At 33.9% G+C, this 23,260-nt stretch overlaps 1 protein-coding gene across 7 annotated transcripts in view; it reads right to left on the reverse strand.

Moving 5' to 3' along the window:
• C6H15orf41 (chromosome 6 C15orf41 homolog) overlaps positions 1-23,260 on the reverse strand; it is a 123,500-nt gene that overhangs the window by 48,431 nt on the left and 51,809 nt on the right. For 6 of the 7 annotated variants that reach the window (XM_032691378.1, XM_032691376.1, XM_032691375.1 and 3 more), the window contains 3 exons: positions 20,901-20,968; positions 15,906-15,971; positions 13,915-14,020 (listed from right to left, as the gene is read on the reverse strand). In XM_032691378.1, the coding sequence (XP_032547269.1) occupies positions 13,915-14,020; positions 15,906-15,971; positions 20,901-20,968 (240 nt within the window). Of the gene's footprint in view, positions 1-3,864; positions 3,960-13,914; positions 14,021-15,905; positions 15,972-20,900; positions 20,969-23,260 lie in introns of those variants that run through there. The other variant, XM_032691379.1, reaches the window with a different exon arrangement.

Genomic DNA, 23,260 nt, shown 5'->3' on the forward strand with positions numbered 1-23,260 from the left:
TAAAAACCACCCTCGTTAAAAGCTAAAACTAAAAAACTCCAAATAGGTAAAATCACACACTTTAGAAAACATGAAATATCTCTAATATGCTATTCATAGCCTATGTTTTAAAAGCGGAAGAACATATATAAACACACACAAAATAAAGCTATCGCTGCTGTCTGCAGAGTATTTTCAGTTATTTTTCCACATCCTTGGAAACATACGTTACTCTTAATACAGCAGGATCCTGTAATTTTATAACATTTTGGATTTCTTTGAAATGAAAAGTCCATTTTATTGTTTTTTAATTAAATCTATTTCCCCAAAAGGTCTTCAAAGGCTCTACAAACTACCTTGCATTTTATTATTGCTGACAGTTATCTAAACCACGCTTGAATGCCCTCTTTATCCTTTAGTGAACAATTGAAAGATCATATGCTAAAAAGACTTGTGCTTTCTCTTCTTCTAGCCCTATAATTAAGGCATTTTAATACATTTTTTCATAGTCATTAAGAGAGCACAATGTTAAAAATTAATGAAATGAGACAATTTTGAGTTTAACAACCATAAATACATACAACATAAATTTGTCTCAATTGTAGATACGAAAAAAAGCCTTCTTGAAATCACATGGTGAGATTACCAAATTGTCAAGATTTTGCCTTTGCCGTCTAAGAGTATTCGAATGATGTACGGTAGCCTGACAATACTACAGTGTTGTTACGTACAAGAGAGGTAAACACTTCTGTCGAACATTCAAATTTCACTAGGTTTTTGTTTACCTTATACAGATGCCTATAAAAAAAATGTGGTATTGCTGGGCGTTGATGAAATGAGAGAGCAAAGAGAAGAGAGGAAGCAAGACAAAGGCATATGAAGGGAAAAATGATCATAAACCAATTGCAAAAAACCTGACATGTAATGAAAAATACCACTATAATAACACTCACTTACAGTAGTACTTTAATAACGCTTATAACAGAACAAACAAGATTTTAATTTGGATTTTTTTATAAGAGAGATCACTATATTAATGTATCACATATTTTTGCAACAGACACAGTAATAAGTGGGTTTCTTTTGTTACACAGTGAAAGGAATTCAATGTTTCTAAGTACATCATCATCACTTCTATATACACCAATTAAATATATGGTGCAACTGTACTATAGCCACATTATTACTATTTCCAAAAGGTATTACAAATGAGCAAATTATACAGCTTATCTTTTAAAACTAAGTTAAGTTTTTCAAGGTGTAAGTTCTTTATGCTTTCTCATCTAAATTCGAAAAGATGCAGTGCACAAGAAAGCAAGAAGAGATTTTTTTTTCCTTAAGAAAGAAAAGATAGGGAAAAAAAAGAGAAGTTGCTCTCCAGGAGATTTTTTAGGGTTGTCAGACTGTTATATTACAAACAACCTTATTAGTCCTTTATAATTACAATAGGTACCTCTGGACAAGATCGAGCAGACATGACAAATGCTTCCGACTTCTTTTTAAATCGAACCTGGAAGGTCATCGCTGAACAAACAGAATGCTATACAGTTGGGGCCATAAATTGTGAAAGCTAACAAAAAGGTAAGTTTTTTTATATAAAAAATTAAAATTATTCTATTCAGGTTATTCTGTATAAGATCAAGAAATAGGAGGATGGAGTAGTTTAAAAAGGATAAGGAGATAGAGAAAAAGAAATCCTTACAAACTTTATTAATCACACTTTTTTTTTTGGCAGCTGAACCTGTATTTTAGTATTAATGCAATGTCTTTAGTTGTTTTATTTTAAAAATATGTCTTGAAGATAATTCCCTAATGAGTATTTATCCATGTTTGCAGTGTGGACAGTCAGTCTCAAATATATAGTATTTGCTTGCTGCTATCCTCATATCAAAGACATGCATTTTTCCTAACATTTTTATTTTGTTTTAGGATCATTTAACAGTACTGGTAGTTTTGGATTAAATTTGATTTGCATGGAGATAAACAGTAACTTAAGTGACTGGAACTGGAAACCGATTGATGGATTTGCTTTTAAATCTCATATTTCAGTTTGGAGAGGAAATGTAAGGATTAAATTAGAAAGTTGTAAACCCTTGATGAGACTTAGTGGTATAGAACAGAGGAAAATGAAACCTTCAGTTATTTTCCTTACAGTTAGGCTGAATGAAATTGTAAATCAACAAAAGATTTGGACAGCATTCAAATCAGCAGCTTTACCTAATAAAAGTTCTAACAGAGCCCTGAGCATACAATTTGAAATAAATATGAAATAAATACAAAATATGAATGACTTTAAAAAGAACCATATGAGAAGCAAAACAGTAAAATCACAAAAATTTGAGCAAAGGAAATTTGAACTGATATGTATGATGGGCAATTAACTACCTATTTTGACAATTCTAAGTGGTCAAGTTTTTAAAGTATGACACAGAAACCTTAACCTATCTATATATGACTGATAAATGAGGCATTTTGTGTCATTACATTCCCATAAATCACCTTCTTTAACTGCTGATGGCTTTTATCAGGTCTAACCTTTTCAAGCTTCTATCAGAGTGCTAACATTTTCAACTTTGACACATATGCAGTTTACAAATTCTGCAGCTGATTAACTCTGAACAGAAGCTCACTGCCATGATTGTCTTCTTCAAGTTGGGTTACAGCTTCAGTGTCTCAAAGACTCACAGGTATCCTTCGTATGCCAGAAAATCTCACTTCAATTTTTGGGCTGTGTTGTGTCCTTTGCAAAAGACGCAAAATATTTCTCCTTTTGAAACAAATAAATGAGACTAGACTTTCAAAACTATTCTTCTACGGAGAGCTTGAAATATATATAATTTTCATTATTTTAAAATAAATGGCACTTTCCAAATAAAGAGATATAAATAATGTGACCAGTTTTACATGACTTTATAACTTAAACAAGCTTGGAATCAAATCAACTCGACTATACAAAAAATGTTGTGGTCAAATCTCTGAGGTAAGTAACAAAAAAAGTTGAAAAAATCCTAAATATTGCAGTGTCCTGTATATATGATATTACCAAATATTGCAATTATAAACTCATCATGGGTCCTTAAATAATTTTGTGGGATCCCCCCCTAAATTCCTCTCTGAACTATTTTGTAAATTTCAGAGATTATAAATTGCAAACGGGGAATTTCAAAGAGTCAATTTCAGCATTTCAGCACTTGGAACATGAAATTAATTCAACTATGATATACTTGGAACACAATAAAAAAAAAAAGCAGAAAAGAAATACAGGAAAAAATTGAGTGAGCCCAGAAATTTCAAGCAACAGTTGCTTTCTGTAGGAATTAAAATGAAATTGCCTATTTTCCTGACACATTCAATTTTTGCTACAAATAGACAAAGAAACAGTTGACACAATCTGATCTAGATATCTGTCTTCTAAAACATTTTAACTTACTGTACTACTCCAACAGTAAGAAGCCAGCCATATGGTGGCTCTTTCTGCCCTAGTAGCATCAAGACATAGTAAGAATGGCAGCAAAGCTTCAGACTGAACACTCATATTTTCACTAGTTTTTAAACTTTAAAGTGTGCAGAATATAATTTGAGATTTATTTAATCTATTGAAACAAGCAGGGAATCATTCACTGAAACGAATTTATAAGATGTAATTGATCTAGACACTGAAACAAAGCCCAGGTTTAAAGAGATACTGTCTTTAATAATATTAGTCAGACTGAAGAAAATTTCATGTTGGTTGTATGACCACCGGAAGCCTGGTACTTCAGATGTTATTAGTTTTGATAAGAGCTAACTAGACATCAGACCTAAATAATGAAACATGAGGAGACAGTCTTGGAACATGTAAATAGGAATGTCCACAGATGCTCTCATGCAGCTGATTGTGTCTTGTTGATAAACAATCCATCTTAGAAAAACAGTGGATAAAAAAAAATTTTCAGCATCACAACTAAATCAGCCTTGTAGTGTCAATATTTAAGGCCCACCTGTAAAAAATTAGAAGTTCTTTATTTCACTAATAATGTCACACATCAGAGAAGCTGTGCTGTTACACTTTGACAATTCAGATTTAAATCTTGGAATGTCGGTAAGTATTCATGACAAAGGCACATTTATCATTTAAAACAAAAAGACATGATTTCTTGATGCTCATATCAAAGACTTGTGATGGATGAGAGCACGCTAATCAAATGACAAGAGGGGACACAGATGCTTACTATTTTGATTAGGAGAGGGAAATGAAGATCTCTTTCCTAAATATATATGTGTTTATAACACACTGTGCACACAGGAGCTTGATCTGTCCTCTAGCAGAAATGTTACAAATGCTAAGCAGAAAAACTGCCAATTTACTTAAGGTCAGTGGAAGCCACATACAGTAAGGAAAATCAAACACTGACTTTGATAATTCTAGTTAATTGTTTATGAATTTGTATACTCAGGAGCAATTTTAGCTTTCTCATGTTACAACTCCCCAAATAATGAAAGAGAATAATTTAACCTTTTTTTTGTAATTTGTTTCCTACTGCCTTAGTTCTAGGTTTAAATTACACTTCTGTAAAATTACCCTTATATAACTTAAAATTGTATGAAATCAATGTAAATATTACTGAAAACAAAAATGTAGACAGTTTCAGTGGGATGCAATATTTCAAGATAAATGTTGAACTTCAGAGCCAAATTTTATTGTAAGCTTTTACAATTTTGATACTCAGGTAATCTTTACTCAGTGACTTGCTTTAAGCATAACCAAACAGAATCAAACTAATTATGCATGTTTAGCAAGAACTATTAAACATCAAGAACTCTGCTTACTTAGCATGAGAGTCACAATCACTGCCAGTGAGACAGCCAACAGTTTGTTAAATTTGTAGATCCGTACGTAGAGGCAAGGTCCAACGAGGCCCAGTGAGACTTTCACAAAGTATCGTCAAATGATGGTAACGTGCAACTTCTTGAAATACATCTTTCTCATTCTCCTTTAAGCAGGCAGTAATTATAAAGCAAATACCTCAGTACTTTTCCATTAATATTCTGCAATTAGTAAGCAACTTTTTGATATCCTCAAGAAAGTACCTTGGTCACTCCAGTTCTGAACAGAGAAAGAAAAGCCCCTTTGCTAACTGGAGAACCATTCATCAAACATACTTGTTTATACCTTGCTGTAGTTATGAAACAAGCAAAGTACTAAAAAATGAAAATAAATTAAAAAAATTAGTCCATATGGCATAGTTTTCAAGAATTTACAAGAAGGAAAATTTTATAATCTATACAAAACTATGTAATTGAACATAAACTGGTGACACCAAGGTGAAAAAAAATACATTTGAATTAAAAATACTCTTAATGCAATGATATTTTTCTTATTGATAAAATAATTTTTACCTGATCAGAAATTAACTTGAAGTGAAGAATGATATAATGTCCATTTGAACTGTAATGTTTAAAAAAATACACCAACACCAACATTCATTTTGCTCTGCTATTCAGAAGCTCTAGTACAACACACCCTAGTAAGATGATGTGCTTAATGCAACTTATCCAAATACCCTGAGTGCCTACATTAATGCAAGATTGGTGACCTAGGGAAGCAGATTCTTGTGCTCTGGAAACACAAATCCATATTGTACTATTGCTTGGAATAAACAAAATGTATGCATTTCAATATATACATTTCAGTCTCACCTTTAATCAAAAGAAACTGCTCTCAGAGAGGCTGAATAGTAACTTGGTACTCCACTGTGATGCTGTATTTCTTTTTGCCTAAGTCAAGATTTCCTAGACACAAGGAATTTGTGCAACTGTATGGAAATGTGATTCCTGTCCATTAACTGCCCAAGGACTATTGAATCTACTGATTTTATACCTCACATTTATTAGACTGTGAACTAACCTCACTAGTCTCACGCTTTTAAGTGCTTTATTTATCTGTAATCAGGTATTGACATTGTTTACTTTCTTTCCTTATAGTAGTACATATAGTTTTGTATTCTATATATAGTAATTTATCATTTAATATATTGAAGGCTGCTTAAGACAAACAAAATTCCTGTCTCTTGGACCTTTTTTGAAAAATTCACTAGATGCCCAATATATATAATATTCAATAGCATGTGAGAATAATTTTTATGCAACTCTGATAGTTAGAAAGATAGATAACTCGATTATTAGATCATCTATCAAAATATTCAGATGTATAAGAGGCTACTAAAAAGATTGATGACTGAGAAAGTCCACTGATTCTCTAGCCATCATATTCACACATTTGGCTAGACAACATTTTTCGCTGCCTTCACAAGCAAGCTTCATTACCCATCACTCCACTGAAAAGAGTTTATTATGAGGCTGCCATCTTGGCAAGACTATTATTTAGATGATAAATGTTGGGGGGAAAAGTGGGCCTAGACTTTTTTTAACATGAGCTTTTTGACAGATAAAACAAACAGCATCTACATTTCTAATTAACTTAAATTTGGCATATACAAATACAGGTCAGTAAAGCTATGATATGCTACTAGATTATCTTCTGTCTGCATCTTACCCTTAATTTGCAAAATGTAAATTAACTAATTAGAAGAAAAGCAGAATTATTTGTGACAAAATGCTGCTTCTACTTTTTTTTGCTTTGTGACATTTATGATCAACTGTAGTCCTTCATTCTAACTTCTAATAGATGGATAATTATGTTCATACTAATTTATTAGGCTTTTAGCATTTTAACCCAAATGAAAACTTCAGATTTCTGAAGGCAAGGAAGCACAACAAACTGTAACATGCAGCTAAATGACATACTTGCCAGCTTTACTATATTTACAATATTATGCTGTTAACACGCATACATCACATGGAGGTACCACTTTCAATTTTCAAGTACCTGACTCAAAGGAAAATCTCTGTTCTTAAAGTTTCCTCAAAATCTCTGCAGCCTTTCTGTGCATGATGCATACATGCTTTGTTCATTAGTACTAACAGTTCAATTTCACTTTATACTCCTACTCCCCTCCTCAATTGTCATTTGAAATGGATTAGACTAGCACCTACAGAGTTACAAGAAGGAAGGGGGAGTTGCTCATTCTTGAGTTTCAGCCCAGCAGTTTGACCTTGTTAATTAAAAAATACATGATATCATAGTTTACAGGAAGGGATTCTTTTTGCTTTGGTTTGGTTTTAACTATTAGTAGGCAGATAAAAACTCAACACTATGAAATACATTGAAATTGTCAGATGTAAATGTCAATTAAAAATTACAAGGAATTCTGAAAGGTAAGGTCTGTGGGGGGTTGACATTCTTTGACATAGTGGAGTGTCTGCAACCAGGCCTTTGGCAAGCATAGCAGGATCTCTGCTGTCAGCTCTTATCGTACATAAACTTAGATGCTTGTCTAATCTAAATGAGAAATACCAGGAAAATTGGAGTTGAAGCCTTGCAGTAATGTGGAAGGAAGCTAAAAATGTTCTATCTACACTACATGAGTCTCCTGTGACATGAGAATCTTTAAAACAGTACAGAAAAATATCAGGGAAAAATAATTTAAACAAAGATATATACTGCTTCATTGACTATTTTTTAAGTTCAGAATGTAACCATCAAGCAGTGAAAGAGGCTTACATAATAGAATTAAATTATAATAAAAATCCCAGTTTCATGTCCATATTAAATACAGTATCTAAGGAGAACAATGAATGAAAATATATACTTAATTAATATCAATCATTCAAATATAAATGTTAATATGAATATAATGTGGTTTGTTCTTTCTTTGCTTTGACAAAAATTAGTTTTGATACAAAAATCAAACAACCTACAATGATGAGGAAAACAATGAACATTATAGCAGTGCTAGGGCATAAGCCATGGTCTCAATGAAAATCTCTTCATGATTTTTTATTCAACCACATTGTTAAAGACAGCATGACTGGTAAAATCTAAAAACATTACTTTTGAGCTAGAGTAAAAAAATATATTTTTCATAAACTACATGTTGATTTTTATACTTTTCATGTGTCATTAAATGAATATAAAAAATGTCAAATGCTTTCGGAAATCAGCTAAACGTATCTAGAACAATTGTGAAGTGCAGAGGTATGCCTATATATGTGTGTATTGGGTCTGGCTGAGATGGTGTTCATTTCCCCACTGTAGTCTTCACAATGCTGTGCTTTGCATTGATAGCTGGAAGGGTGGTGATAACACACCAGTGTTTTGGCTACTGCTGAGCACAACATTAGCACTGACCCAAGCAGGCCAGCTGACCCAAACTGACCAAAGGGATATTCCAGACCATATTGTGTCAGCTCAGGTATAAAAGCTAAGGCAAGGAGCAAGAATGCAGGCATTCCTTGTCTCCAATGGCTGCCTGCTGAGGAACCATCACACGTACCGAAGCCCTGCTTCTCGGGAGAGGTTGACCATCACTGCTCTCGGGAAGTAGAGAATAAACCCTGCTATCTTTTGCTTTGCTTTTGCACGCACAAGCTTTTGCTTTGCTTCTGCTTTAATAAACTCCCTTACCCCAACCCATAAGTTGTTTTCCATCTTAGTCTCTCCTGTGTCTGGCTAGGAAGAGGGGAGTGAGAGAGCGGCTGGGTGGGCACCTGGCATCCTGCCACGGTCAAGTCACCACAATGTGTATATATGTATTTATGTCTGAGCGTACACATGTATCTGTTTATCTTGAAGAAGACCACAGAACTTTACCATGTTCACAAAGCAAACTACTACATCAGTAAACTAGTAGAAAACAGCGCTCTTCACTGCTTTTGGTTCTCTTCTTGTCTACTAAGGTTAGCAAGTTGGCATAATAATTCACTTTTAAAAAGTGAATTACTTTTGAAGAAACTAATACATAGTCCTAAGTGGTAAAAATCATCATAAACTCTCTCTTCTATTTACATCTATCTTTTACTAAGAATAACTTACTAATTCAAGTGGAGCCAGGACAGAGAGAAAAAGGAGCAAAGCAAAACCCTGTATGTGTGAAAATCCGTAAGTATTAGATAGCTAAACAAACCCTAACTCCCTCAGTGTTGCAGTAACATCAAAACCTTTCACTATTGTACCAGTGTGTCAAAATATGTCAACAAACCATCACACTGCAAGAAGAATGACCTTTCAGTTCTTTATGTTTGGGCTGCCAATGAAGCTTTGGATACCGGGTATGCATGAACAGTTTTCCTAGCCACTTGACAAATGCAACTCCCAAGGTTTCCTCCAAGTTTAGTTGTTACACTGGCTTTCAACTTACCAGTACAACTTTTTAAACCATCTGCAATTGAATAATACTGAACTTGTTAACAGAACAGAGATCCATAAACCCACAGCATAAATCCCTCTTCCCCTGCCACCTACAATCAGACAACAATTATTACTTCAGTCTTCACAGTAACATGTCAAACCATTTTAAAGACTTGAACAGCAAAAAATGTCTATCATTCTGATGTTCTAATTCCGCCCTTGCTCATATATAACTCATAGTTATAGTCAACTGCAAATGAATTTGAATCCTCTTCCCAAAACACCCAAGAACACATCATCTGTGATTGTGACTGAAATACAATGTTTTGCATCATTTCTGTTTGCACTTATTTGAAATAAATACCCTTTTTAATCTACAGGACTCTATGATAATTTTACTATGAGTGTTAGTTTTAAACTAAAGTCTCAAGATCAGACATAATGTATTAATTAACAAGACAATGAATCATAAATTTAGGCTTCCAAAAAGTGTGGTTACTATTTTAAAATCACTTATGGGAAACTTGCTTTTATTTATTTTTTCAAAAAAGCAGAAGCACAGGACTAACAACATTTAGAATGCAAGCAAATGAGGGAAGGATTTTACTGCAGAGATGACTTACCATTTTTATTCAAAAGAAGATGAAATGCTTCTCTTTCACTATGTGAAATTGCCTTTAATATCAATGTCAAATATGACATTTTCCTACGGTCTTCCTCACATATAGTAAAGTTTCTTTAGCTAATAACGACGTCAAGCTTTCTCCTGGGACTCTCTAGAAATTACATTCCAGAATGTACATATGTCTTAACCATGCTTGCAGAAGATAGAAAATGTAAATTGCTGTATTTGAGTTTATATCTTCTTACAGCAAGTCATTGACAGTGCACCCACTAATTACTATTTGAACTGAGTGTTGTTGATCTCTATATACTTCTTAGAAAACAGCAGTCGTGCCTATCAGCTCTGACTAACAGACTTTTAAAGCCAGGACTCCAAGTTAGAAAAAAAATTAAAAATTAGACACTACAGGAAAAAAAAAAAGGGAACAACAACATTCATCTAAACCCTAAAACAATTTACAATATGTTCACAGACCCTGTTCTAAAGTGCAATCTGTGTAACTTCCTGTTCATGCTCTCCAAATTACCTTTGGTCACACTGGCTATTCAACAGTTTTTATTCTCATAGTTACAAGAAATACACCAATGTAGGCCAGTGAATAACGAAAAGTATGGTATCTACTACACGTGCACGAAGCAATTATATTTTGCACATGTAGTTGTTTTGCTTACCCAGTGGTACTGAAAGCTACAGCCTGCTGAGTAGATACCACCGAACAAACATAAGGAGGGAAGGGATTCTGTAAGTACATGAAACATTTCAAGTTTTTCCAGTATGTACAAGAGCTTTTTTTTTCTAAAACATCACTCTGCAAAATCAGTCTGGGAATATGCAAGACCAAATTTGCCTTTTTCCTGTTTCTTTACTATTAAAAAAATCTCAAATATCTAAAGAGCATCTTAAATTACAACTGTGCATATCCACTGACAAGGTACACTTTGTACATTTTTAATGTGAGGCTTAATTTGAAGATGAGGTTGCAGTGCACCACTGCAACTGAAAATTGCTTAACAATACCATTGATGTATGAGCCATAAAAACCCTTGCTAAGCTGTCCCTGCAGAACTCAGAGTAATAAAAAGGTGTTCTTTTGCACTGAGGTGAACAGACATGGTTGACTGCATCTAGGGAGCTGTTCTGTTAAATGAGAAAGTGCCATTTCTTTCCTGTCAGTACAGACCAATTTAAGACACTCACAGATTTAGTTAGCACAGAGTACAGGATTTAATGAAATACACATATAACAGTAAACAAACCACAGCTATGTTCAAAGCTTTCAGTGGCATTCTGAGTAGAATTCATCTTACATCTGTGACATATGGGAAAAGAATCCAGAAACTTTTCCAGTCTGACTCCTCATTTTTAGAGAAACAATAAAAAAACTGAATGGAAAACCCCTAAAATCTCTCACTTTCATTCCTTTCAAAGTATCTAGTTTATATTTCTATCCACATCTAACAGGCGATGTTACAGATTTTCTCTTCAGTTTCATTTCTGCTCTAAGTTCAACCAACAGATCAGGTCTGCAACACTCTAAACTAGCAGCGGAGTGTCATGATATCTCTATTGTGAACTGATGCTACTTCTCCAAATGATTTCTCTGTTCAGAGGAAGGGAGACACAAAGATATGGTGAATTGACTGGGAAGCTGGTTCTCACTTGAGAGATAGGCTGATTAAATAACCCAAAATTAATTCACATTTTGGGCAGCTACACCTGTGTCCTTTTACATAAATAGTTTCAGAGACCAACGAAAGTTAACTGTCTAACGTATTTGCAACCTAATCTGTCAACGTGTGTTCATTAACTCAACTGTCATTATATTAGAAGCTACAGTAACTCTGAGCTCATTTCAGAAGATGTAACACTGTCAGTTTGGCCAAGTGGTAGCAAAATCAAGACTAACAGGATTTGTTCTTTAAAGAAAGGCCAAAGAAATCTGCCTAATTTCCATGGTTAACCTATCATTAAATTTTAGATTTAGGGTGTAACAAATCTCACTAAAGAGAGCTCTAGTTTCCCTTATATGAATGTAAAGTCATTATATGTAAGAAGCAACAATTTTTGTACTTCTTTTTAATATGAACAACTATAACAGATTTGGCAAAATCTCAAAACTACTTTCAAAATGTTTTATTGATCTACATATAATTTCAGTCTAACTTTTGCAACATTAGAGATACTTGACTAACAGCTCAGTGAGAAAATGAGAAAATACTCCATTTTTGAAGTTGAATTATTAATTAGTACATGTTGAAATTAAATTGAAGTTAGCTACGTCTTGGTTTATTGATAAAAGTGTAAGAAATTTCCTTTGGGAATGTCAGATTCAAATGATACACTTTATTCTCAAATGTTTTACACATTTTTATAGCTCAAATCAAAATGTGGATAGACACTTTGTCAGGCACAATAAAAAGAAAGAAACTTCAACTTTGCAATGGCAATTTTATTGCAAACAACAAATGGATCAGTGCCTTCATCCTACTTGTCTACTCAGCTTTCACCCCATCTCAACTTAGTAAGTATCTCTATGCTCATGTTATCTATTTAAAATTCACTTCTTGGAGCTGCTTTTCTCTGATACCATCATGGATTCCTTCAAAGACATCCTTTATACTCAGAAAGTATTCCAGCCAATACATCTAATGGCCGCCTCCCGGCCTGAGCTACTCCATTTCATTTACACTGATGTGCAGTTCAGCACCAATTGCATAAGCATCTTTCCTGCCATTCTCACCATTTGCCTAGATATTGTATATACTCAAATTTCTTTCTAAGTTTTATATTCTGTTTATATGTTTCACAATTTATTTTCTACAACTTCCCTGTAGTATCTTCATCCAACAACTGACAGCCTTCCGGAGCTTCCCATTGCTTTGATTCAAGTTTTCCAAGTCACTGATTTCTGGGACTGACAAATAAGAGCATGTCCTTATGTCAATCAAGAATGTTGCTGCAGAGCATAATTCCAAACTTTGATGATGTTGTTCTCAAGATTTGGTTTCCCTTTCTCTGATGCCTTCTATGGAATTTGCTTTTAAAGTATTTCCAAAGGTAATGCTAGCTATTTTCACCTTGACATTCCTCATTTTCAGCTGAAATACTAATGGTCAACAGACTAGACTGATGCTGGAGGGAAACAAAAACTCCCTTTTTGTTGCATGTTCACATGTTTGTGCCATGTTCTCTACTATCCCTCAGACGGTCTCTTGCTAACACTGAGCAACTAAATTTATGCTTTAAAAAATCCTTTATTAAAACTTTCATTTATCTCACTTACTATCTTGCTTAGGGTTCTACCACATACAAAAATGGCACTGAAGATAAAGCACTGTGCTTAAGATTTTTTTTTGAAAAAAATCCTCCAGTGAGGGGGTATGTAGGACCATGGAAAGATATATAAATATACACAACACTGACTTTTAGAAGAATAAAGCAGAAGTATTTTAACCATCTTGAAAAGAAAAAATCTTTGTACCAATACCAATGACATGTTTAAAACTTCTGTCTAGCATAACTTATTTACCTCCTTACATTCCTGCAAATACTTACTACATTTTTAACTTGAAGATAATTGTTATTCCTGCTTCAAATGTAGATAATACACAAAAGAAATACTTTATTAAAAAAAACCCCAGTGAAACAGTATTGTCCCAGATACAATGACAATAAGCAATAAAGTTCTTCACACACAAAGCCCACTTGGTTATACTGCAAAGATTTTTTTAAAAATTTGTCATCTTGCACGTATTCCAAAACTTTACAGCAAAATCTTCTTTCAAAGTCAGTACTAAAAAATTGACATATAACTTCTGTACCGAAGTAACTTACTCTGTCATGTAGCATCACTGTAAAATCACCAGATGTATCTGCTGCATGTTAACAATTAGGATATGAATTTTTCACAAATATTTCATAATTCCAATTTGACATGCTAAGTAATGACATTCAAAATGCCAGACTAGTAACATGTATTTTGTCTGCATGGTTTAATACCACCGTCACTACTGCTTTATCCAGTAACTTCTTTTTAAAATGTAATCCTATTTATCTATAAGGAAAAATAATAGAAATATACCTGTTCCAGTAGCTCCAAAACTGGTCCTGCAAATAGGCTTGGTGGCTACTTTCATCACCGAATGAGGCTTTGCTTTCTATCCAGTGAATTATGTGTCCTTCCACAGCTAGGGTGACAGCAAAAAAAGAAACTGAACTCTGAAAATCAAACTCAACAGCCTATAAGAGTGTGTTTGTGAATATCGTATTTACTTCACAATCTACCACATAATTCATGCTTGCAACAGTTACATATTTGTAAAAATTATCTTTCAAATGTGCATAAAAAGGACATTTAAAAAACTTACCAGAAAATACTTTAACAGATATTGATATCAATTTCAGTTTAATTACATCCTGTTCTAGATATATGCATTTATTCTAACACAAAAAGAAAAAGAGATCAGCCTAAGAAGCATGTTAATGGTGACTCTTATCAATGTATAAAACTTTCTGAAGGGTAGGTGGTAAAAAGAGGGAGACAGGCTCTTTTCAGTGGTGCCAAGCGACAGGACCAAAAGAATGGGCATCAAAAAGCAGGAGGTTCCATCTGAACATTAGCAACCACTTTTTCATTGTGAGGGTGACTGAGCATGGGCAAATGTTGCCCAGAGAGGTTGTGGATTCTCCCTGCTTGACATACAACAACTGTCTGGACATTGTGTTGGGCAAACAGCTCCGGGTGAACCTGCCTGAGCAACTAGCCACCAGCCTCAGCCATTCTGTAATTCTGAAAGTTCACAATTTTCCCTGCTAACTTTAGACCTTGTAAAAACCAACAGTTCCCTCATCTCCTCAAGTCCTTGAAGCTTCCTGAGATTCTTCACAGTAATTATGGAAGTGAAGGGGTAGAAATTAACTGAAAACTCTCCACATGTGGCTTGACATGAATGAACCGCAGTAAGATGCCAAACCTCCCTGTTTCAAATATGGAGTCCTTTAGTTACAAAGGTATTTTCTGTTTTGTTATTAACATCACCACCATTTTTTTTTTTGGAAACATGATTAGGTATACAAACATCACTAAGCTAAGGAAAGTCTTTAAAACCTTTTCAGAAGACTCTCATATACACAGTTGTTCGCTGGATAACAGGTGATTGTGCTGAAAGATGGTATTTCAAGCAGTTCTGTGTAGTGATGCATTTTATAGCACACATTCCATTCCTTATACTAGTGTACAAATCAGTTATCTCAGTAAGAATTTCAGTTGTTGTCAATATGAAGAAAAAAAACTAGTCATGTATATGACTTTCACACAGTACTTCCAGCCTTTTTACTTTCTCTGACAGACAGAAAAGTAGACATCTGCATAGACAGGTGCTGCATTCTACGGAGGCAAAGCAGAAGTCTTTTGGCACAAAAGCCAATTTACAAAAGGTGATTAATAATCCTTTACATTTGCACAATTTGGATGTTTTTTCTTCTGTGGCCCAGTGACTAGGTCATCTGGTTACCTTCTCACATGACCTCAAGACCAGAAAAGGTGGATGAACTTTATGACCTTTATACCTACTTTTATTCTTTATTCTTTCCTGCTATTCAGGCTTTTAAAAAACAGTGAAGAACTGCAGAGTTGTATCTGCATCCAAAGTGATGGTAAAAAGAATAACTGCACCACAACAAATCTTTATACAATGACCTATAGGTGTAACAGTAATACTCTTAAGACTGCTTTGAACTGATTTGTTCTAGGAGTAAAAGACAATTACAGGCATTTCAGAGTTTAGTTCAGAAAGATAGTGGGAAGAGTACATCAGAGGGAACAGGGATTTGGAGGTTCTTGTTGTTGTTTTTTTTTTTTTTTCCTTTTTTGATAATGAGATAAAAACATGCAGAGACTAAAGAGGAAACACTGGGTACCAAACTAGGAAGTTCTTAAAATTATTGGGTAACTCCTGAAGAGACTAGTATCCTGTAGTATCCTAGATTATGCTTCACTTAAGTAGCCATAATATTTTAGCATGAACTCTTCTACACAAAACAAAATTATAAAAGTTCTTTTAAAAGACTTACCTACTGGTACTTCTAAAATAAAGTCTGGTGTTTTGTCATAACCCTTTGCACGAAGTTGATCTTCAGCTGTACATACAGAATAAGGAGTACTGTTTATAAAACTATTCCATTAAGTAGACAGCAGCATAATTAATTTTATTTTAAATAAGAGTACAAGAATTACTAATGCAGTCATACATATCTTTCTTATGCATGCAATGCTGTGTCAAATTAAATGAACCTTTGTAGAAAACCTGAAGCATGGATATAAAAATGCTTCTTTGTCATCCCTGCATTTTTATGTCTTCATTATAAACATCATTAATTCAAGCTGTCATACAGTATTTTATAACCTCCAAATATTCAAAGTAAAGAGGTATATTCGCTGATTGAAAGAAGAGCCTCTCCACCTTCGGATGCGTAAAGATTAATCCTACCAACACCACAAATGTAGATATACTGTAGCTGTCTTCTTGGTTTTATTTTTAATGTTAGCATAAAGTTGTTTAAAAAAAGGCATGAAAATCCTTCTCTCCCAGGAATTTATTAAAGTAGAGAGGAGCCATAATTTTAGTTTCTCTTGCATTCTGGATTCTATAGAATTTATCCAATTTCAGAACATACAAAGATTTAGAAATTCTGCTACATTAATTATACAACTCTATTACTTACAGATATTAGAGCTGAATATTTCAAGAAGTAATAATGAACAAAATAAAATCGCAAAAGACAAAGGGTGCTCCCTTAAAAAAAAAAAAAAGAAAAAAGGCAAAAAAAGCCCAAGCAAGCCCTTAATATTTTTAAACTATTATCCTTCATTTCTGATACCATTACACTGGTATTTCTGAAACACCATTTCTCCATTAGAATTTGGAGTGACCTGGTCATTCAATTCCAGGCATGGCTTTCTGTCTTCACCCAGGCTTAACTAATGGCACTACCTAGTAACAAGTAAGGCTGTGTAGCCCCTTAACACCTACTGGGCTGTTGACATTGTCATGCATCCCATTCGCCTTTCTACATCACCTTTGATTAAAATTAATGGCCCATTCTCACTGTTGGGTAGCTTATTTCCAATCCATTTATCAGGTTAGGACAGTAGTTTCATGGCCAATGTTCAGAACTCAGTTTTTGAATACTTTGTGCATATCCTGAAAGGTCAGCAGTTTGAGTCCAAGTAACATTTTAATGACAAGAAAAACATAGAGTCTTAGAAATCAAAATATTGTAAAAGTGCCAAAATCAAACTCTCCCACTCTTTATTGAAGAATATAAGTCTGAAGTATTATTTTATATAGTGAACTCATTCTGAAAGTAGGACAGGAGTAAATTTGGAAAGCTGTAAATTCACTTCTCTGTAAACTGCAATAGCTGTTTATTCTTTTTGAGAGTTGTACTATTTTTTTTAATTTTGAGAGCATTTCTTCACAATAAATAGACTATATTGTAAATACAAGTCTTTGCAATGCAATATTTCATTATATCACCCAATCAGGTAATGAAAAGCATTTCTAGGATTTGGAGACGGACTTGGTTGTTGGCTATTTTTTCAAACTAAGATTGTCACATATACGGATAAATGCTGTTAAGAAGGTTCTAATTTAACAGAACCCATAAATAGAGAGTTTTATACCATAACATAAAAATGAATTAATGTTCTATGTAATGTCTCGATCGTGATTAAAAAAAATCCAGTTTCATCCAACTCTATTTAACTGTAACCTGCTCTTGTTTAAAATGATCTAGAATAGACAATAGGATGACCCAGCTGAAATGTTCATCATTCAAGAGCAATAGCATTAGAAAGGTCAGTCTTTTCTTTGCATCTAACAAATCCTACTACCACAAAATAAGAGAAATGCACCTTAAAAAAAAACTCACTGAAAACCAGGACAGATAAAAACACGCTTGGATAGGTCAACTTGGAAAGTCTCTGAACAAGAGCCTGTGTCAGCATTACTTTTAATATTCTTCAGCAGATTCTTTTATTGATTAAAAAAGAACATGGTTTTTGTTTTAAATCTGTTTTTGAATGTCTTTATTTGGTTTTTCCCAACATTTAGTGATAAACGCTGGAAAATATACTAAAAAGAATGTTTATTGTTGATGTGAGTTGTCTACCTTGAAGAGGAATATAATTTTGTATTATTTCCTCAAGTGTTTTGAAGCTTTATAACTCTGAAGAAAAAAATAATTATAGAAACTCCCCAGAATCGTTATAGAATTTTTGTTTTAAACCATAATCCCACCAAAAAGATGTTCTAGCTTTTCAGTTCAGCTATGTTTCACATTGGTCTAGAAACTACAGAGGTAGCGTTCTGCACCTCAAAAGATCTTCTAGCTCTAGCATGGATTAAGAGAATAATTTAATAACTGTTTGGAAGCTAGCCCACAGCAGCTTTGACAGTTACACCTATGCATCCTCAGATATGCAAATTATGTGGAAACAGCTCCAATAAGTATTTTGTCTACAGATTGACCATTAATTCTGATTTCCAACAAAACTGCAGCTTCATCTTTGCCACAACTTCACACTCAATCATAACCATTTAACACATCATTGTTCTTATACTAGCCTCTGGATATTACAAAGAAACAAAACATTCTTTTGTTGGTGCATGAACGAGTTGCAACTGCAAATTTAAGATCACAGCAGAAAACATGGATCAGATCTCATGATTTATATCCAAGCTACTACTGAGGGACATCATGGTGGGAGTTAAAGGAGGATAAAGCTCAGTACCAACCCATATAGGTAAAAGCTTTCCTAATTTATGGTAAAGATATAAAAATATCTCTCTCTCTCTCTATATATGTAAAGGATCTATATATAGAACTTAAAAATTCTTGGCATTTCAGTATGGTGTGTGAAGCTATTTTGAGAGAATGCTTCTGCTGATCACTTCAATCTCAGGCAAAGTATTTTTCTAAAGGGAGGACCTGGGATTTGATGTGCTTCCCATGAGCAGTGGATTAATAAAATATAACTCCATTAGTGTGCATAGGTTTCCAATCAATTTCAGGGTGAGTTTGAATGTGTTACTTCTGATCTGTAGGTTCTGAAAGCTAACTGCTGTACAAACAGACAAATTATGTCCTGAACCTGAAAAACTGTTTCATGCTCCAATACTATACTGGGGCAATTTATATTCACTGTGTCCTTTGACTGTGCTGTCTTCTCCTGTACTAGATTCTCTGTTGCATAGGTGAACAGCTGATACAACCCCCCTGACTATTCTGAAGGACAGTACACTGGAATAGTACACTAATATGGAAACCGTGAAAATTCTGGGTTTTATATGTTAAAATGTAATGGAATTGCAAGTCATAAGCCATCTTCAAAACTGGAATGAAGTCTTACACAACAAAGTCTGAATTTGTGAACCTATAGGAAATTCTGTCATCTCTTCTGTTTTCCTGAGGTTTCCTCAAGCAGTTTTGGAAACAGTTTTTCAGAAATAAAAGGTTTTATTACGAGTGACTCAAAAGGGTTCATCTTCTAGACACTTAAAAAAAGCTTTTCTTTTCAGAAAAAAACCAAAAACCAAAACCCAAACACATCTAGAACCTGAAAGACACTTGTAATGCACAGGCACAATAAACACAAATGCTTAACATATAAACAGTAAATTATGCTCTCTCATTTATATCTTCATATCCTAATGAGTTAACTCATTCCAGATGTTTTGATTTGACAGCATAGATTTCTTAGACCTTATTTCTAAAGACAAAATTGATGCTTATCCAAGTTCACAAAACATTAAAATGTAAATCTGACGTATACTGCACAAGCTTACACAAGCGAAATAAAATCATAATTGTTGGGTTGAGGATCCCTCAGTGAGTCATCTAATCCATTCCCTTGTATTGTGACAGGATTGATTTCATTACCAGCTTTGATAGATGAGTGTCAAATCCAGACCTTAATTTTCCATTGGAGGTGATTCCATAACCTTCCCTGACAGTTTGTTTTATACTTCTTATTCCTAGAACTGTTTGGTATTTTAACTCAACATCGTCTCTGCAGTTACAGCTTAAGTCTATTACCTATATGTATGTTCTTACAGTCAAGTAGGAAAATCTACTGCTTCGCATTTTCCTAGTGCCACTTGAAAGCTTGTGTGTGATAGTTATTCCTGTCCTTTTTCCACTTTTGTATAAAAGAGCACACTAACTCTGTTCTTTAATTGTACAGACAAATATTTTTAAAAGCTTAATACGCCTCCCAATTTCTTAAATTTGTTTAAGGTTTCCAAAATCAGGAGAGATCATAGTTCCTGGTAAAACCAGAAAATTCACAGAACATTAGTACAATGCTCAACCATTAACAAAAGACAGTATTTCACTTTGCTATTGTCTCATCACATAAGGAATCCAAGATTTAAGAAGTCATTGTTTACTACTGCATTAAGAGAACGGGTGCTTTAAACACTAATCTTTATTTCAATGGCACTCGTGTAAAAGAAACATACTGCAGGCTAAAAGAAAAAAATGAAAATCACTTCCTAACTAATTAATTCTTAAAATAACTTTAAATACACGGAGCGTGAAAAAGAGTACTTGCATTGATTGGGAGGCAGGGGGCAAAAATTCAGCAGCAACTGCACAGAAAAGTAAATGAGTGAATCCTCTAGCTGTTCTTTCATACATAAAGCATTCTGAAGCTAATATTTCTTATGCTTCCTCCTAAGTCTCATAAGGTCTAGATTATGGCTAATATCTCATGACACCAAAAGTAATACTGCAGCAGATATTAAAGCATTTTTTTCAGCTACTTATTCTATAAAATATTAATTGCAAGCCTGTGCATGTACTGTATATAAAAGGTATTAGGTAACTGAGTTCCTGCTCAGTTCTAAATCAATAAAAGATAACATGAACAGCATCAATCATTTTTTACTCTTCCTTTTCTACCTAATACAAGGAATGTTGAGGCTTATTTTTTTCTTAGGTAAACAGTCACCATTATCTTTAAAGTTAAGAACACACTGGCTAGTCTCTACTACAGATTCTTACCTATGAAAGAGAGATTTTTTTCCAAAAGCATTTCTCGCAGCAAGACTTCATGCTCATGCCCAATAGCGCTAATAGCTTTAGGTTAAGAAATGGAAGATTACTTTGGAAAAGAAGCAACTTCATAAAAACATCATAGGTAAAGTAATTCATCGTAGAATTCATTGACCTTCATCTGCTTTTCAGAAGTGATCAGTGATTTGAACTCTCAGTTCTAAAAATCCTTACAGGGATTTTCAGAAGTATGTATCATTTTATGAAAATCAGACTACTGCATCAAGAGCATGCATTTCACAGAATTAAGACCCACTTGACCATATTTATTAAGTATAATTAAGGACAATATTTCCATTTTTTCTTTATTCTCCCTCTAAATTTAAGAGAAAGTGTGATCTTAAAACACACAGTTAAATATCTTTTAAGTTGCTCTTTACTGACTAGTGTATCAATTCTCCGATTCAGCAAAGGATGAAATAAACTGGGATTTTTTTTCTTTATATTCTGAAATTGATAGGCACTACATCCATCTGAAACACCTTACTGTAAAAAACATCCTTTTAATTGATTTTTCAGAAGCATGAACTAATGCCAGGGAAGGACAAAATAATATTTTATAGTGAAGTCCTTTTCACTTCACTGACAGCTGTTGATCCAATGTGCTATTCTTAGTGGTATGTAAAAAAGTCACCAGATTAAATATTTTTAATGTATCCTTCTAGAGGTCAAAGTTCTATTCTGGAAGCTTTGAAGAAGAATCCTATGGAATATCATGGTAAAAGATCTTACATTAAATGCAGTTAAGTTCCAAATTCTGTTTAGAATAACTTCTGAAAACTTAAACTACAGATCACCTTACCATTACAGTTAATTATCTAATTTATATGAACACTTCATGCTGAACAGCAAAAAAATAATAATTCTTTGTAATCATTTCACATGTTTTTATTAATTGAAACTACATATTATGCTAAACTCTACTAGCGGTTTCAGAAGAACAGCAAAAAGGTAAGAAAAATATTGCAAACAGAATTTATAATGCACCATAAGCAGAAACACTGCTTATAATAATACCTGTTATTGATGTATGGCAATGACCATGGGGCAAAACTTGTAAATAACTTCACAAGCCATTTTCTACTCATGCAATCTAGCAGCCTAGTTTCCCGTAAGCATCTGAACTATTACTGAAAAATAGCCTCTTGGCATTTACAAAGAGGTTGACTTCATACTTTAGTCCATGCATATACAATTAGATAGTTACATTTAAAATCAATATGCAATCCTTCAGAAGACATTATGCTTTTAAAACCTTAACTTTAAATTGATTTTTAACTATTTTATGCACCTCAAAATTAATATCTAATTCAGCAACATACTTACAGTAATGCACTCACATAGCTTAGCATTAAACTTTTCTGTACCAAAATGGAATTGAAAAACTTCTCATTACTCTCATCAGTGTCACTGCGTATTCAATAACTGACTTGAGCCAGAATCTGAAGAGGATACAAAAGTCTATTCTAGACTGCAGGCAAGCTATTCTTTAAAATGGTTCATATTTCTACATATGTGTCATTATTACTTTTAAACATACACTTTCAAAAGTCTACAGGCAATCAGTAGACTTCAGAAGTCTCCAGATTGCTCATGCACAAAATATTAATCTTAAAATCTGGATATGAAAATTAGTGACCAACAACCTTTTAAAAAGTGCAACTTATTAATCCACTTTTTGAGAGCTTTGTTTGATCTTGAAGATAGTCCCAATGAATACTTAAAATTACAATTTAAAGCACAAAATACAAAGAAAATTAGATTGCTATCCTGCTGTTGTTAAAGTTAATGGGAGCAGGGCTGAGACTGTAGTAGACATCAGACAAGTATTTCTAGTAGAAAGAACATATTTTTAAGGAGTGACAATCACATGTATCACACGTACAACTCGTACTGTTTTTCACGCATAACTAAATATCACAGTAGCTTTCCTATCCTGCAACTTGACAGTGAAATCAAGATCTTCCCCCAAACTGCATGCAGAGATTCGTGGAAGGATTTTCCAGGACTTGGGAGGGAACTGCCTTACTAGCCTGCTCAGTGATAACAGGCCATGATTTTGAAATTGTTCCTTTGACTGCATACTGAAACAGAAGAGCTACTCCTTCAGTACTTTACTAAAGCAGATTTGGGGTCTCAGTGGTCATTCCTAACAAATTATAATCCTAGTCTGTAATAGTCAGCGTGGAGTTCCCTCAGTGTACTCACAGTGCACTGAGGCTCTCTAATTAACCATTTCAACATCACAAAAAAATATCCCCGAAAATTCAAGCTACATAGGGTTTTTACTACAGCTAGTATAATTTCCT

The sequence above is a fragment of the Chiroxiphia lanceolata genome, chromosome 6 (genome assembly GCF_009829145.1).
Source record: "Chiroxiphia lanceolata isolate bChiLan1 chromosome 6, bChiLan1.pri, whole genome shotgun sequence".
Lineage (NCBI taxonomy): Eukaryota > Metazoa > Chordata > Aves > Passeriformes > Pipridae > Chiroxiphia > Chiroxiphia lanceolata.